The 16,811-nt window shown below is 38.6% G+C and overlaps 1 protein-coding gene across 9 annotated transcripts in view; it reads right to left on the minus strand.

Annotated features, from left to right (window-relative positions):
• The window catches only part of LOC143020262 (uncharacterized), a 201,683-nt gene that overhangs the window by 43,648 nt on the left and 141,224 nt on the right, over window positions 1–16,811 (minus strand). For all 9 annotated transcript variants that reach the window (XM_076176511.1, XM_076176503.1, XM_076176475.1 and 6 more), the window contains 3 exons: window positions 16,500–16,724; window positions 13,244–13,409; window positions 5,716–5,878 (listed from right to left, as the gene is read on the minus strand). In XM_076176511.1, coding sequence (XP_076032626.1) covers window positions 5,716–5,878; window positions 13,244–13,409; window positions 16,500–16,724 — 554 coding nt within the window. The remainder of the gene's footprint in view (window positions 1–5,715; window positions 5,879–13,243; window positions 13,410–16,499; window positions 16,725–16,811) is intronic.

The raw sequence follows: 16,811 nt of genomic DNA on the forward strand, positions 1-16,811 counted from the left end.
ATCAGTCTTCCTTTCCTATGCTTTTTGTTCCTCTCTATGTCTATTTCTTCCTTTAGTATAGTTTCGATGAGTACATGGTCACTCTTTCCAATTGGTGTCTCATACTGGACTTCATGCACTATTTCAGGCTCTGTTGTAAATATTAGATCTAGTTTCGATGGCTCTTCATTATTTCTGTACCTTGTGTTTTCACGGACCCATTGGGTCATTGTGTACTCCATGGTCATATCTAGCAGTACATTGCCCCACGAGTCATCTCCTCCTTGCACTGTCATGCTGTCCCAACAAATTTCTTTGCAATTGAAGTCCCCCATAATTACCAGATTACCCTTACCCATTAGTATCTCATTGAGTGATTTTCTTGTATCATCTAGCATTTTTGTATGTTCGTTTTCTTTCCAAGCGCTTGTTTTTGGAGGCACATAAGTCACCACAAACTTTCTACTTTTCATATTCTTGCCTTCGACTTTTATCATGATCAATTCAACATTACCTTTGCCCTCTGTAATTTTTGTCACCTTTAGGTCTTTCTTGGCCAAGAACATGATTCCCCCTCCCTGTTTCTTGTCCCTGTTTTTTATCCAGTAGTTGTATAAACCTTGTCCGATAACAGTGGATGGTATTTCACCTCTTAGTTTAGTCTCTACAATTCCCATTATGTCTGGTTTTGCTTCTAACAGATAATCATTGAGTTCATTCAGTCCCGAAATTAGTCCGTCAATGTTGGTATAGGCCACTTTTAATTTTCTTCCTTCTCCCTGGTTTCTTCTTCCCTTGGTTTTACCGTTTTGAAGCGCCATTGTCTTAATCTCAAGTCTATTACTCTCCACTGGAATTCTTTGCATTCTGTCTCCGATCTTTTCAAGTTTATTTCCTTTGCTTCTTCTCTTAGTGCCCTTTCTTTTTCTAATTCCTCAGTACTCATTTCTCTTTTTATCCATATCTTATTGTATTTTTCACTCTTTGCCAACTTACCTACTTTTTCAATGATCAAATTAAAACCCTGGATGTCAGAAAATCACATGGCCCAGACGGAATAGCAAACTGGATACTGAAGCGCCATTGTGTTACGTTTATTTCTTTCATTGCTGGGGATAATTCTCTCTCTCTAACTTCACTGTTAGGCAAGTTTTCTATTGTGAATACTGATCTATGTATGTATGTATGTATGTGTGTGTGTGTATTTACCTAGTTGTATTTACCTAGTTGTAATATACGGGAGGGGAGCTATGCTCGTGATGACCCGTCTTTGTATCTCTCCACATCAAGTTTTATCTAAAAATCTTGTATAGTGTTAGCACATACTGTTTTGTTGTCTAATTTGTTCCATGTATTTATCGCTCTGTGTGGGAAACTGTTCCTTTTCAAGTTTTTTCTATAACTATCCTTTTTCAATTTTTTTCGGTGTCCTCTTGTTCTACCGTTTTCCCACACTAATAGGTCCTTCCTGTCTAAAACTTCCATTCCTTTCATTATTCTGTAGATAGTTAGCAAATCTCCTCTTTCTCTTCTTTGTTCCAGAGTTGGTAGGTTCAATTTGGATAGTCTTTGCTCCTATGTTAGTTCGGCGAGTGTCGGTGCTAGTTTGGTTGTCGCTCTTTGTAATCTTTCTAGTTTCTTAATATTCTTTTTGGTACTGGGTGTCCAAAGTGATACTGTGTACTCAAGTTTTGGTCTTATTAGTGTAGTTAGTATTTTCCTTATCATTTCTTCGTCCATATAAGTAAATGCCACTTTGATTGCTCTCAATAAGTTGTAGGTTTCTCCGAACATCTTATTTATATGCTTATCTGGTTTCATGTCCTTTCCAATCATCACTCCAAGATCTTTTTCATAGTTTGTTTTATTTATTTTTTCTTCCCCAATTCTGTAATCTTTTGATATTCTGTTTCTACTCTTTCCAAATTCCATTATACTGCATTTCTTAATATTGAATTTTACTTCCCACTTTTGAGTCCAATTCCATATTGTGTCCAGATCTTGTTGCAATGAGTTGCAGTCTTCTTCCGTTTTCACCTTCTTAAGTAATTTTGCATCATCTGCTAAAAAAATTAAATATAGCACTCCACGCCTTCATTCATGTCATTAATGTATACAGCGAACATGATCGGGGCCAGTACCGATCCTTGCGGGACACCACTTTTTACTTCTTCCCAGTTGGAGAATTTTTCTCTAATTACAACTCTCATTTTCCTCCCAATCAGGAAGTCCTTCATCCATTCCAATAATTTTCCTCTGATACCATCTTTTGACTCTATCTTATTTATTAGTTTCCTATGAGGTACCTTATCGAATGCCTTTTGCAGGTCCAGAAAAGCACAGTCTGCCCATCCATCTCTTTCTTGTATTATGTCTACTAATCTTGAGTAAAAGCAGATCAGATTTGTTGTACAGGATCTCCCTTGTCTAAATCCAAATTGATTTGGGTTCAGTATAGATTTTTCTTCCAGGTATTTAACCCACCTGTTTTTGATCACTCTTTCACAAATTTTTGCTATTGTGCTTGTTAGTGAGACCGGTCTGTAGTTAGATGGATCTTCCTTATCACCTCCCTTATAAATTGGTACAATGTTTGCTTTTTTCCAGTCCAATGGTACTTTTCCTTCTTTAAGTGAGGATTTAATTATATCATATATTTTGTCAATTAATTCTTCCATGCATTCTTTCAGTATCCAGTTTGCTATTCCGTCTGGGCCATGTGATTTTCTGACATCCAGGGTTTTAATTTGATCACTGATTTCTTTTTGTGTTACGTTTATTTCTTTCATTGCTGGGGATAATTCTCTCTCTCTAACTTCACTGTTAGGCAAGTTTTCTATTGTGAATACTGATCTAAAGTGTTTGTTCACTATTTCAGCCATTTCCAGTTCTTCTGTAAATTCCTTTATATCTTGGCGCAGTTTTTCTATTCCTTGTTTGTTTTTCAGTTTTCCATTTACATATTTGTAAAATAGTTTGTGTTCTTCTTTACATTTGTCAATTATCTTTTTTTCATAATTTCTCTTTTCATCTCTGCGTATTTTTACATATTCGTTTCTTAGTTTGATGTATGTTTGCCATTTGCTTTGTTTATCTTTTTTCCATTTTTTCCAAGCTTTCTCTTTTTTCCTTTGCTTCACTACATCTTTTGTTGTACCAGTTCTTTATGTATGCCTTTTCCATTTTTTGTTGTGGTACAAATTTGTTCACTCCTTCATTATAAATTTCTTTTAGTATGTTCCATTTTTCTTCTATCCCTGTATCTTCGTTATGGAATTTTTCCCAGTTTGCATTGCGAAAGAATGTTTGAAGTTTCTCAAAGTTTGTTTTGTTATACATAGGTCTTCCTATTCTATGTTTATAATTTTTGCTTTGGTCTGTTTGTTCTTTCAATTCCATTTCTATTAGTACGTGGTCACTTTTTCCTATTGGAGTTTTGTAAATAATATTTTCGATTATCTCAGATTCTGTCGTAAGTATTAAGTCCAATTTTGAGGGTTCTTCATTTCCTCTATATCTAGTATTTTCTCTAATCCACTGGGTCATTGTGTATTCAATGGTCAAGTCAAGGAGTACATTGCCCCAGTGTTTCTCTCCCCCTTTCACTGTCATATCTTCCCAGCATATTTCTTTTGAATTAAAGTCACCCATAATTACTGTATTTCCTCCATCCTTCAGTGTTTCAATGAGTTCTTCTTTTGTATCATCTAGTAACTCGGCGTGATCCCTTTCTGTCCAGGCTTGTGTTTTAGGAGGTACATATACCACTGCAAATTTTCTTTTCTTCATTTTTTTACCTTCGATTTGTACTATAATTGATTCTACATTATTTTTTCCTTCAGTTATTTTTGTTACAGTTAAATCTTTCTTGGCCAAAATTAGAACTCCTCCGCCCTGTTTGTTCTTTCTATTCTTTGTCCAACAGTTATATTCACCTTGTCCCACAGTGTGGGGTGTTAGTATGAACTTTAATTTGGTTCCTACAATTCCCATTATGTCTGTTTTTTCTAATACTAGATAATCGTTTAATTTGTTTATTCCTGAGATTATTCCGTCTATATTTGTGTAAGCTATTTTTAGTTTCCTTTCTCCTCCTCCCCTTCTGTCTTCTTTGTTTCCATTTTCCTTATGTATTTTTTCCTCAGCCTCATGTCTATCACTCTCCAAAAAAAACTCCTCCTTTTCTTTTTCAGTTCTATTCTCATTCTTTTCATTTGCCTCATTCCTAAGTTCCTTTTCTTTCTCTTTTTCTTCCTCACTCATTTCTTTTTCTATCCATATATTTTTGTACTGTTCACTACTTGCTAATCTCATTGTTCTAGTTAAAATTTCTTCTACATTTGATTGCGATCTAAGTTTTACTTTTAATGGTCTATACTGCTTATCTTTAGAGTACCTGCCCATTCTATGAGTTTCCTCGATTTCTCGGTCCCAGCCTAACTCATCTGTTTGTAACTCCTTTAGTATTTCTTTGGCAATCTCTTTTTCCTCCTTTTCCCTGATATCTTGGTACATTGTGCTTTTCTTTAATGCCATAGACTACTATACACCTTTTTCTATCCACTGTGTCCCTAACTAGGTTACTTTTCTCTTTAATAACCTGAATTACAGTTTCTTTTGTATTATCTTTTACTTGTTGTTCCATTATTTTCTTTAGGGATATTTCCTGACTTTCCTGCTCAATTTTCCAGTTTTTTTTATTTCCTGTAGGTCATTCTCCTTAATTTTTTCTTCCACCTTTTCAGTCACTTCTTTCATTTGACTTTTAATTTCTCGTTTCAGGGCCTCGTTCCTACTATTATCCTCACTTTTCAACCTCTCATTATCACCCTTAAGCTGTTTTAATTCCTTTTTCAACTCGTCTATCTCCCTATTGTTTTCTTCGTTGGCTTTCCTTAGGTTTGATACTTCCTGGTACATTATCTTATATTCGCTTTTAAGTTCTAATAGTTCATCTACGATATCACTTAGATCTCTACTCCTCATTATGTTCCTGTATCTGGGTTCTCTATCCATCTCTACTCTTAGTAATCCATTTCCTTCTCTTTCAAACCCGGAAAATCTACTTACGTCTAATCTTTGGTATTCTCTTGGTGTTGAAGCGAAGCATGATTTTTTTCTCACTACTCCTAGTGGAGTTTCGATTTTTGTTTCTTCCAGGCTTCTTTTAGTTGCGTCTTTGGATTTAGGGGTTTCCATTTTTAAGAACAATAAAAAAAAAATAAAAAAAATAAAAAAAGAAAGTAACGGAGATAAAATTTCGACCTACATTGTTTCACCACAAATGTACAGCCTTACCACCCCACGTATAAACAACAAGGCCTACGCTGATCGTTTCTTGTTTATATTTTCGCTCGTAAGCCAGCGCTCCGAAAATACGTGTTGCTCCGACCGTGTGAAGGAGTGTGAGTGTGTGTGAGTGTGAGTGTGTGAGTGTGTGTGTGTGTGCACAGCGAGTCTTGAAGCAAAATATAAAACTTGTAACCTTTATCCCCAACTCTTATGTACGGGGGAAAAAAAAAAAAAAATAATAATAATAATAATAATAATATTCAACCTACGCTTTTAATACACAACTATTCCAATACATTTAACAATTCACTTAAAATGAAAACTATTACTACAAAACAGTGCTCTTCTGGTTAACCAGACTTAAAAATCCTTAACAGTAATATTCAGTTATCTTCAAATCTAATCAAAGACACTGAAAAAGTTGGAAGAACAAGAGGCACTTACACTTTGTCTCCGATGGAACAACATTCACGTAAAACATCCATCAAGACAATCAGTTTTCCACTTTGCTCAAGTTTGTTGAAGAACTCTTCATCCAAATCTTCATCTGGCAGAGCACTTCTCCACCAGTCCACCCTGACTTTCCCTTGTTCTGTCATACCAGGAACTGTAATACAATCAAAACACCATTACATAGCTGAGAGAGAGAGAGAGAGAGAGAGAGAGAGAGAGAGAGAAAGAGAGAGAGAGAGAGAGAGAGAGAGAGAGAGAGAGAGAGAGAGAGAGAGAGAGAGAGAGAGAGAGAGAGAGAGAGAGAGAGAGAGAGGGGGGGGGAGAGATAGAGAGGGAATAAGACAGAGGGGGAGAAGGGAAGAGGGGGAAGAGAAAGAGAGGGGAAGAGAAAGAGAGGGGAAGAGAAAGAGAGGGGAAGAGAGGGAGAGGGGAAATGAGAGTGGAAGAGAGAGAGATGGGAAGAAATGGGAAGTGAGAGGGGAAGATATGGGAAGAGAAAGAGGGGAAGAGAGAAAGAAGGGAAGAGAGTGAGGGGGGAAGGGAAGAGAGTGAGGGGGGAAGAGAGAGAGGGGAAGGAAAGCATGAGAGAAGAGAGAAAGCAAGAGAGAAGAAACAAAGAGAAAGAGAGAAGACAAAGTGATGAAGAAACAGGAAGACAAAGAGAGGGAAAAAAGAGAAAGATATGAATAGAAAGACAGAGGGGGAAGAGAGGGAAAAGAGAGGGGGGAAGAGAAAGGGGATGAGAGAGAGGAGGAAAAATTGAGGAAGAGAGAGGAAGGGAGAGACGGGGAGAGAGGGGAAAAGAGGGAGAGAGGGGAAGAGAGACAGAGGGTGAAGAGAAAGGGGGGAAGAGAGAGGGGAAGAGATAGGAAAAGTAAGAAGAGAGGGTGAGGGGAAGAGAGAGGGGAAGAGAGAGGGGAAGAGAGGTGGGAGTGAAAGGGGAAGAGAGATGGGAAGAGAGGTGAGAGTGAAAGGGGAAGAGAGAGGTAGGAGAAAGGGGAAGAGAGAGGGGGCAATAGAGAAAGGGGAATATAGAGAGAGAGAGGGAGAGGGAGAGAGAGAGGGAGAGGGAGAGAGATAGGGAGAGGGAGAGCGGGGAAGAGAGGGGGAAGAGAAAGGGGGCAAGAGGGAGAGAGGGGCAAGAGGGAGAGAGGGGCAAGAGGGAGAGAGGGGCAAGAGGGAGAGAGGGGAAAGAGGGAGAGAGGGGGAAGAGGGAGAAGAGAGAGAGGGGAAGAGATGGGGAGAGGAGGAAGAGAGAGGGGAGAAGAGGAAGAGAGAGGGGAGAGGAGGAAGAGAGAGGAGAGAGGAGGAAGAGAGAGGGGAAGAGGGAGAGATAGAAGAAGAGATAGAAGAAGAGATAGAAGAAGAGACAGAGAGGAAAGACAGAGTGGGGAAGAGAGGGAGGGGAAGAGAATGAGGGGAAGAGAAAGAGGGGAAGAGAGAGAGGGGAAGAGAAAGAGGGGAAGAGAGAGTGGGCCAGAGAGAGGAGGAGATAGGGGAAGAGAATGGGGAAGAAAGGGGAAGAGAAAGAGAAAGGGGAAGAGAAAGGGGAAGAGAGAGGGGAAGAGAGAGGGGGATGAGAGATAGGGGGGAAGAGGGTAAGAGGGACAGGGGAAGAGAGAATGGGGGAGAGGGAAGGAAAGAGAGGAAGGGAGGAAAGTGGGGAGGGAGGGAGCAAGAGGAGAAGAGAGGGAGTGATAGGGGAAGAAAGGGGAAGAGAGGGAGAGGGGAAGAAGGAAAGGGACAGGGGGAAGGTGAGGGGGGAAGAGAGGGAAAGAGAGGGGGAAGAGTGGGGAAAGAGGGGGAAAGAGATGGGGAGAGAGGAACACAAAGGAAGAACAAACAACAGCAGGCCTACTAGCCCTAACAAGGCTGTTTGTGTTTACTATACTAGGCTACAGTTAAGAAACAGGGTAACTAGGCGACAGAAGATAACTAACAATACTGCTACCACTATCCTATCCAATTACAATTAATTGCCAGGCTGTCAGATCTTTTATTGCAAAGGATAATATTCTATTTGCAGATTAGAGTCCAAGTATTTATCTAGTCAATTTTTAAATGTAGTTATTGTTACTTTTAACAACAGTGGAAGGCAACGAATTCCACACATTAACAACCCGGTTAAAGAAGAAATGCTTACTTTCATTAAAAAAATCTTTTACCAATTACTTTAAAATCATGACCTCTTCTTGTATTTGATTGGTCTAATAAGAAGTAATCTTCAACACTGATGTTGTCAAAGCCTTTGAGCATCTTAAAAACCTTGATTAAGTCTCCTTGCATTCTCCTTTTTGATGGCGAGAATAAATTTCAACTTTTAAGTCTTTTTTCATACAGTATCATTTTGGTCATTCTTCGTTGCACTCTTTCTAGTTTATTAATATCTTTCTGGTAGTATGGGGACCAAAATTGTACACAGTATTCGAGATGAGGATGGACCAAGGAATTAAAAAGGTTTAGCAATATTTTTTCTGATTTGTTTTCGAAGACTCTTCTGATGAAGCCACCCAATTTATTTGTTGTTTTAACAACTCCTGAGCAATGCTGATTTGGCTTCAAGTCATTTGATATTAACACTCCTAGATCTTTTTCTTTAATTACTGAATCTAGTATTACGCCATTCATCTGGTATTGGATGTGATCATTGTTACTTCCAATGTGCATGACTTTACATTTGTTAACATTAAATTTCATTTCATTTGCCACTTGCTTGCCCAGCTTGATAATCTGTCTAGATCAGATTGCAGTTTCTTTCTCTTTGGTGGTTGTTACTTTACCGGTGATTTGTGTGTCATCAGCAAATTTTGATACTTTGCAGAGGAGGCTGTCGTCTAGATCATTTACATATATTAAAAACAAAATGGGTCCCAGAACTGATCCTTACAGCACGCCACTTTTAACATCAAGCCAGCTAGATGCGGCCCCGTTAATTATAACTCTCTGTTTTTGTTCAGAGCCAATCTTTAATCCAATTGTGGATATTACCAGAAATACTGTGTTTTCAATTTATCAAGCAATCGTTTATGAGGAACTTTATCAAATGCCTTCTGAAAATCTAGATAAATTATATCAACATATCTACATTCCTCGTATTTGCTAGACGTCATAAAAGAAATTGAGGAGATTAGTTAAACATGAGCGTTTGCTACAGAAGCCATGTTGTGAATGTTTCATAATTATATTTTCTTCTAGAAATTTCATCACACTGTCGCAAATGATGGTCTCTAGCAGTTTACACACAATCGAAGTCAGGTTAATCGGTCAGTAGTTGCCTGGTTGTGATTTGTCCCCTTTCTTGAATATTGGTGTTACATTAGCACATTTCCAATCTAATGGGACTTTACCAAGTGTTAAAGATTTGTTGAATAGGGTGCACAAGGGTTTACTGATTTTTCACTTCTCGCAGAATTCTACATCAAATTTTGTCAGATCCCGGGGCTTTATTTATTTTGAGTTTATCAATTGTACATAAAAAATTTGACACAGCCTGAAGGGATTTCTCCCTGTCTTCTCCTTTTCTGCATGAGGGGGCGGAGAGGGCGGGTCGCCGAATTTATGAAGTGGCCTTGCTGTGGATGTGGTGTGTCTTGCAACACTGCTTCTGACCCAGGGCAGTGGACAGGATGCAGGGATGACCCGTCATCCAGGAGGTGCCAAGATAGGAGGGAGGGAGGAGGGTGGAGGGGAGTCGAATATATGGGAAATGAAATGGGTGGGAGTGATTTCTATGCCTTTTTCTTTTTGGCTACCCCCCATGTGTGGGGGAAAAAGCCTTTGGTATATGTATGTACATCACTTTCAGAAATTATGAGTTGATTTAAGATGTTTTGGGACATTTTATGTTCTGGTGGCTGATACACTGAGCAATCCTCGTCTGTGAAGACAGATGCAAGAAATTTATTAAGTAATGAGGCCATCTCATTTTCATCATCCGTATGTTTATCTTCATCGTTGTTTAATGGTCCAATGCCACAGGTAAGCGTTTTCTTCTTATTCGCATAACTATAGAATTCTTTTGGGTTCGTTTTGCTTGCCTCAAACTATAAACTCTTCGAGATTTTTCTTACTATGCCTTATCAGTGTTTTAGTTTCGCTGTGAATTCTGTTTAGTGTTAGTTTATCGTCTTGGCTTTAAGTTGATATTTTTTGTACGCACGCTTTTTACAAGAGGTTGTTACTAATATCCCTATTCCACCACTTTGGTTTATTTGTTGCCGGACGCCTCTCACGATAGGGAACACAGAGATTTACAGCACTGTTTAGCTTCATGGTGAAGCTTTCCCATGCTTTATCAATATTAATCTCGTTTGAAGTTTTACTCCAGTCTGAGTTTTCTAGTAGTGATCGGAGTCTGTTAAAACTGGCTCTACAGAAGTCGGGTACTTTCTCCTTGCTGATCTTATATAAACTAGCTTCCATTTTCATTTTGAATGTGATATGATGATCGCTGGTACTGAATATTGGTCTGACATTCACTTCATTTACAAGATTCTCTGTTGTAGAAAATATTAGGTCCAGGATATTATTTTCATGGGTAGAGCTGTTTACGTATTGGTGGAAGTCACTTTCCAGTAAGTTACTATACAAATCTCAGCCTGTATGTGAATTCAAATCCTCGCCCCATCTCTTAACTGGTAAGTTAAAGTCTCCCATGATTACTGTCTTGCAGCATTGGTTAGTTTCTGAGATTAAATTGAATAATTTTTCATCACTTTCCAGCAGCTGACCCAGTGGTCTATACACAAGTCTAATCATTACATTAGATTTACTGCAATTGTTTTTAACTTGAACAACCAATATATCAACATTTGTTACTGTCTCTGTTTTGAACAGTGATGGTTGGAGGGAATTATGGACATACAAGATTACTCCACCACCTATTCTATTTTCTCTTTTGCAACTGAAAATTGAGTAGCCCAGCAAACAGTATTCCACCATAAAATCTCAACTTGATGTGTCCAACCATGTTTCTGTTACTCCTATCACTTGGTAGCTACCTGTAGCACCAAGGATTTCGAGATCTTCAAATTTTTCATATGCTGCGAGCATTAACGTAGCAGAGGTTATCTGTCACTTTTCCGTTTTGCTCTATTATGGAGGTGTTGATGGGGGCTCTGCTGAGGAGTTTTTTCTTCTGATGTCAGCCAGGCTGTTGTTGAGCAGCCTACCTAACCTTGCTGCTCCAACAGCATTCCAGTGGAGACCATCTTCCTCAGTTTTATCAAAGTAGAAATTGTCCCAGAAATTGACAAAGTGCACTTTTTCCTTTTCACAGAAGGATTTTACTCTGTTGTTCACACTGAATGCGATGTTGTACATAAGAACATAAGAATAAAGAAGACTGTAAGAGACACTAGGCAGCTCCGTATCCATCACCACTTGTCATCCCCATCCATAAAGTTGTCTAATCGTTTTTTAAAACAACTGATAGTTTCACCGCTTACTATATGGTTACTAAGTTTATTCCATTCATCAACCACCCTATTAGTAAACCAATTCTTGCCTATTTCCTTCTTAAATCTAAATTTGTCCAGTTTATACCCATTACTGCGAGTCCTGCCCTGTTGTTATATTATGATGACCTTGTTTGCATCACCCTTGTTATAGTCTTTGATCCACTTGAACACTTCTATTAGATCACCCCGCACTCTGCGTCTTTCCAGAGAGTGTAAGTTTAGGTGCCTAAGCCTCTCTTCGTAAGGCAAATTTCCGAGTCCATGTATCATTTTGGTCATTCTTCTCTGTACTGATTCTAGTGAATTTATGTCCATTCTGTAGGACGGAGACCAAAACTGTACTGCATAGTCATATTTTGTGAACAGGATTGATCACATTTTCTGTGGTCATAAATATTCTGTGGGAAAGACAATAAGTATAACAACTGTAACTTTATAGTTATGTGATGCATCATCATACATATGGCAGCTAATGTGCACACTGATGTTTGACTCGTATTGAAGAGGATAATGGACTATGAAGTGGTATACAAGAAAAGAGTAGAAAGAGTTCTGGATGTCCATGTTCTTTGGGGGAGAGAGTGGAGGAATGGGTGGGAGGGGTTTTAATGCCTTTGTTTTTTGGCTACCTCCCTTATAAGGGGGAAAAAAGCCTTTGGTATATGTACGTATGTATGTGCATGTATGTATATGTACATATGTATGCTGTGTCTTGCGACACTGCTTCTGACCCACAGCAGTGGACAAGGTGCAGGGATGACCCGTCATACGGGAGGTGCTAAGATGAGAGGGAGGGTGGAGGTGTGTGGAGTGTATTCAGGGATGAAATGGGTGTGAGTGATTTTATGCCTTTTCCTTTTTGGCTACCTCCCTTGTACAGGGGAAAAAGCCTTGGTATATGTATGTATGTATGTAATAAAAAGATGTTTTGGAAAGAAATTAGGAGAGGAGGTGAATCAGGCAGAGAAGTGGGTAGGGGATGGGGGGTGATGGAGAATGTATGAGAAATAGATTGACACAGCCCGAAAGGATTTCTCCTCGTCTTCTCCTTTTCTGTATGAGGGGATGGAGAGGGGGGGGTCGCTGATTTAATGAAGCGGCCTTGCTGTGGATGTAATATGTCTTGTGACACTGCTTCTGACCTAGGGCAGTGGGCAAGATGCAGGGATGACCTGTCATCCAGGAGGTGCCAAGATAAGAGGGAGGGAAGAGGGTGGAGGGGAGTGGAGTATGTTAGGGATGGAATGGGTGAGTGGTTTTTGTGCCTTTGTTATATGTATATTTTTTTCCCATCCGACATAGTTATGAACTGAAAGGTCTCCTGTCAGTATGCTCCTCCTTTGTAATCCTTTGTAAAGTTGTGGAGTTAAAACAGCTCCAGTTGTCAAGAACCTGCTGAGGAGGTGCTGTGTCTTGCTGACTCATGCAACATGGTGGGACAAGGATGACCTTTCATCAGTGTGGAATTACCATGAGATACCCCCCCCCCCTTTTTTTTTATAGGTGTTGGATGGATGTATGCTTTGACTCACTGATACCCTTATGTAGGGGAAAAGGCCATTTGGTTTATGTATATCATGTATGTATACTGGCCATGTTTAACCTCTTCAATACAAATCAAATTCTTGAGCACAGAACTGGATGCCTGATGTACAATGATACATCACAATACTCACATTATAAAATATAATCACTGCTGACTTACTCATCCTTTCACTCAAAGTAATAATAAACACAGAAAACATGATCAAACCAGTTCACAGAATTCAAGGGTCACTCAACTACAACTACAAAATAAAAGTAATCGAGACGCCAATGGCGACATCCTCACATACCCACTCGCACCTCATGACACCTACGTAGGTGTCATCGTACGGAAGAGGTTAAAGACTTGCAGATGTTACTTACCTGTAATCCTAAACACTGATTCAATTATCTTTTTACATTTTTCATGAGCTCAAGTGAAAACTAGGTTGATGGTAAGATGCTTACTTGACCTTTAAATACATTTGCATGAAAAGCCATCTGATCATTTCAACCTTAAAACAATTACTACTTACTTGGACCAACAGGAGTCTCTTCATCCTCCTGTTCCTCCTCTTCTTTTTTCGGTTCTTTTTCCTTTTCCTTCTTCTTTTTCTTTTTCCTTTTTTCATCTTCTGAAGACTCTTCTGTTTCAGAATCATCACATATGAAATCATCCATGTCATCATCTTCACCTTCAAGCTATGGGAGAGACAACAGGAAATTTCAGGAAGTGAATGTGTTTGTGTATTTCACCTAGTTGTATTTACCTAGTTGACACAAAGGAAACTAGTTGTCATTTTACGTGATGTGTAAGCTATGTTTATCGTGTGACTGATAAAGTAAAATCCAGTTCTTGAAATAGGTATAGTTGGCACAATGGAGAAAAAGACAAAAGAATATTAAACAAACCAACGAAGAGAGGCCTAGACATAAGGAAGGTGGAATCTCATAGAGGTGTCATCCCCAAAAAAACTTGTTTGATTGATACTCCAAGGATAAACCAAAGGTGGGAGAACAACAGTTTATCAGGGTTTCAAAGAAATTCAGGAGAAATAGGTAAAAGCTTAGATATAGATAGAAGTTAGATATAATAATGCATTAAGAAATCACAAAGTAAACAAATTATTGGAAGAAATCATAGATTTAAAATTGGACTACCATGCTGTATTTAGGGAATTGATTACTTTGCATAAGAGTAATGAGCAAACAATTGGAGAATTAAGTGACCTTAAGAGCAAAATTTATATCCTTAAAAAAGAAAATGAGAGAATGAAAAATGACAAAAATAAAAATGAAGAACTGAAAAAGGAGGTCAAAGAGCAATTACAGGCAGTGACTGGAAAGGTGGACGAGTCAATTAAAAAAACAGACCTCATTGAAATAAAAAATCAATGGAAACGAGAAGAGGAAAATAAAAAAATATCTTTTAGAGAAATAGTACAAAAGCAGATGGAGGAAAATATATAAGAAAGTTATGAAAGTAATTAAAGAAAAGGAAAATTTGGTGAAAGATACAGCAGACAAGGGTAAGTGCATTGTGGTCCATGGTATGCAGGAAAAATATAATTTGTATAAATACCAGAGAGAAAAGGAGGAGAGAGAAATAGCTAAGGAATTCTTAAAGAAATACAGGACAAAGGACAAAATATTTATAAAAACAAAATCGACAAAATCCACAGGATAGGCAAATATTCAAAAGAAAAACAACATGGACCCCTGAAAATAAAACTAAGAACTCAAATGTTAGCCAAGGAGGTATTAATGAAAGCGGTTAAATTGGCAAACGGCGAGCAATTCAAACATACATGGATAAAAAAGGATACGAGTGATGAAGAAAAAAGAGAAAGACAAGGCTCTCAGAATTGAAGCTAATAACAGAAATGAGAAGAGAACAGAGACGGAAAATAAACAGTGGAGAACAACTTTGGAGCAACATTCTACTGGATATGACCATCAAATACATATTAACACAATGGGTTAAGGAAAATACTACATATTGAAAACAATGAGGAACCATCAAAACTAGACTTGAATATTAACTTCTGAACCAGATATCATGAACAAAATGGAGTATAAAACACCAATTGGAAAGAGTGACCATATACTAATAAAGTGAATTAAAAGAACAAAACAATGTAGGAAGGAATGATAGAGAAGGAAGATTAATGTTCAACAAAACAGATTTTGTAAAACTAAGGAAATTTGTCCAAAACACAAACTGGGATAAATTCTCTCTCTCTCCCTTTATACTCACCTCCAGTCTGTTGCCACTTTCTCCCCTTGAACATCTCATCACCTTACTTTTACCCATATTTATCTTCAACTTCCTTCTTTTGCACACTTTCTCAAACTCTGTCACTAACTTCCTCAATCCCTCCTCTGACTCTGCTATAAGTGCAGTGTTGTCTGCAAACAACAACTGGCTTATCTACCACTTTTCTCCATTTTCTTTAACCATCTCCAATCCCTGACCCACTACCCTTGCAGTTACCTCTTGCACCACCCCATCCATGTATAAATTGAACAGCCAGGGCAACACAACACTCTACTCCTGTTGTAAAAACTCTTGACAGCTCCTAGAAGCTTTCCTCCTATCCCATATATCTGCAATACCTCCCACAGTGCCTCCCTGTTTACCCTGTCATAAGCCTTTTCCATATCCATAAAAACCCAAAAAACATACTTACCTTTTCCTATAGCTTTCTCACATTCCTGTCTTACCACAAAAATCTGATCTATTCAACCCCTACCTGTCCTAAACCCTCACTGTTCCTCACCAATTACTTCCTCTGTTCCTCTCCTAATCCTCTCAATCAAGATCATCCCATAAGTCTTCCCAACTACATTTAATAAGCTGATCCCTCTGAAACTACTACACTCACACTTGTCCCCTTTTCCCTTGTAAAGTGGAACTATACAGGCATCCTCCAGTCCTCTGGCACTCTACCCTCTCTTAAAGATTAAAACCTCACCAGCCAGTCCACCATCACTGTACCTCCTTTTTTCAGACATTCTGCATGACATCCATCCAGACCAGGTGCCTTACCTGCTCTCATCTTAATAACTGCCTTCACTTCATCCTTCTTAATTTCTCTTCCATTTTCCTCACTCATCACAGTCATTTTCTTAGTGCTTCCTACTGCAACTACTTTTCCTTCCCTATCTTCCGTCACATTCAGCAACTCCCTAAAATAATCTGCCCATCTTCCTCTTACTGCCATCGCTTCCATTATCATCTCTCCATCTGCACCTTTTACCTTTTCTTCCCTACTTGATTCGCCTCTTCTTCCTCTCTTAATTTCTTTCCAAAACATCTTTTTATTACTTTAAAAATTTTCTGTCATAGTCTTACCTCATTTCACATCTGCTCTCCTCTTTGCCTCCTTTATCTCATGCTTTACTTATCTTCTCTTTTCTTTGTACCTCTCATATGATTCCCTTGTCTTATTTTGTAACCAGTCTGTGAAAGCTTGCTTCTTCTCTTCTACAACCTTCTTTGTTTCCTCATCCCACCAATCACTACCCTTCCCTCTATTTCCTCCCGTCCTCCTTGTTCCACACATCTTTGTAAGGGGGAAAAAGTTGTTGGCATCTGTATGTACTCTAAGCACCTCCCTACCTTCTCTCCTCTTCCTCCTTCTCCATCTATCCTCAACTTTCAACTTACCTTTTACCAGAAAATTATCTGATATTCATTGAATGTTAAGAAAAAAAAAAGCTCATTCCTGAGCATGGTGAAGAATATAAATTTCATGTATTTCCAGCTAAATACATTAGTAATGTACTTACGAAGGCCTTCTTTTCATTGAGTTCTAACACTTTAGGATGTGTCCAAACTCGTGCCAAGTTATTGAAGTCCACAAACAATCCAGAACCCTGACGTTTGGGGCCTCCCTGGGCTAAATTTTCCAAATAATACCGATACAACTTGCACTGTAGTGGAGACAACTGGATGGAAATAGCATATTCAAATTTGGGCGGCAAAAAGGGCTTAAGAACTGTGTAGTCAAACCTCTGCAAAAGAAATAAAACACTACATTATATTCTTAAAACTATTCAAAACTATAATTGCTGTCTCATGTTTCACTGACTGGAGGACCA

This window comes from Oratosquilla oratoria, chromosome 3 (assembly GCF_046742065.1).
Source record: "Oratosquilla oratoria isolate Oo_2021 chromosome 3, ASM4674206v1, whole genome shotgun sequence".
In the NCBI taxonomy this organism is placed as follows: Eukaryota; Metazoa; Arthropoda; class Malacostraca; order Stomatopoda; family Squillidae; genus Oratosquilla; species Oratosquilla oratoria.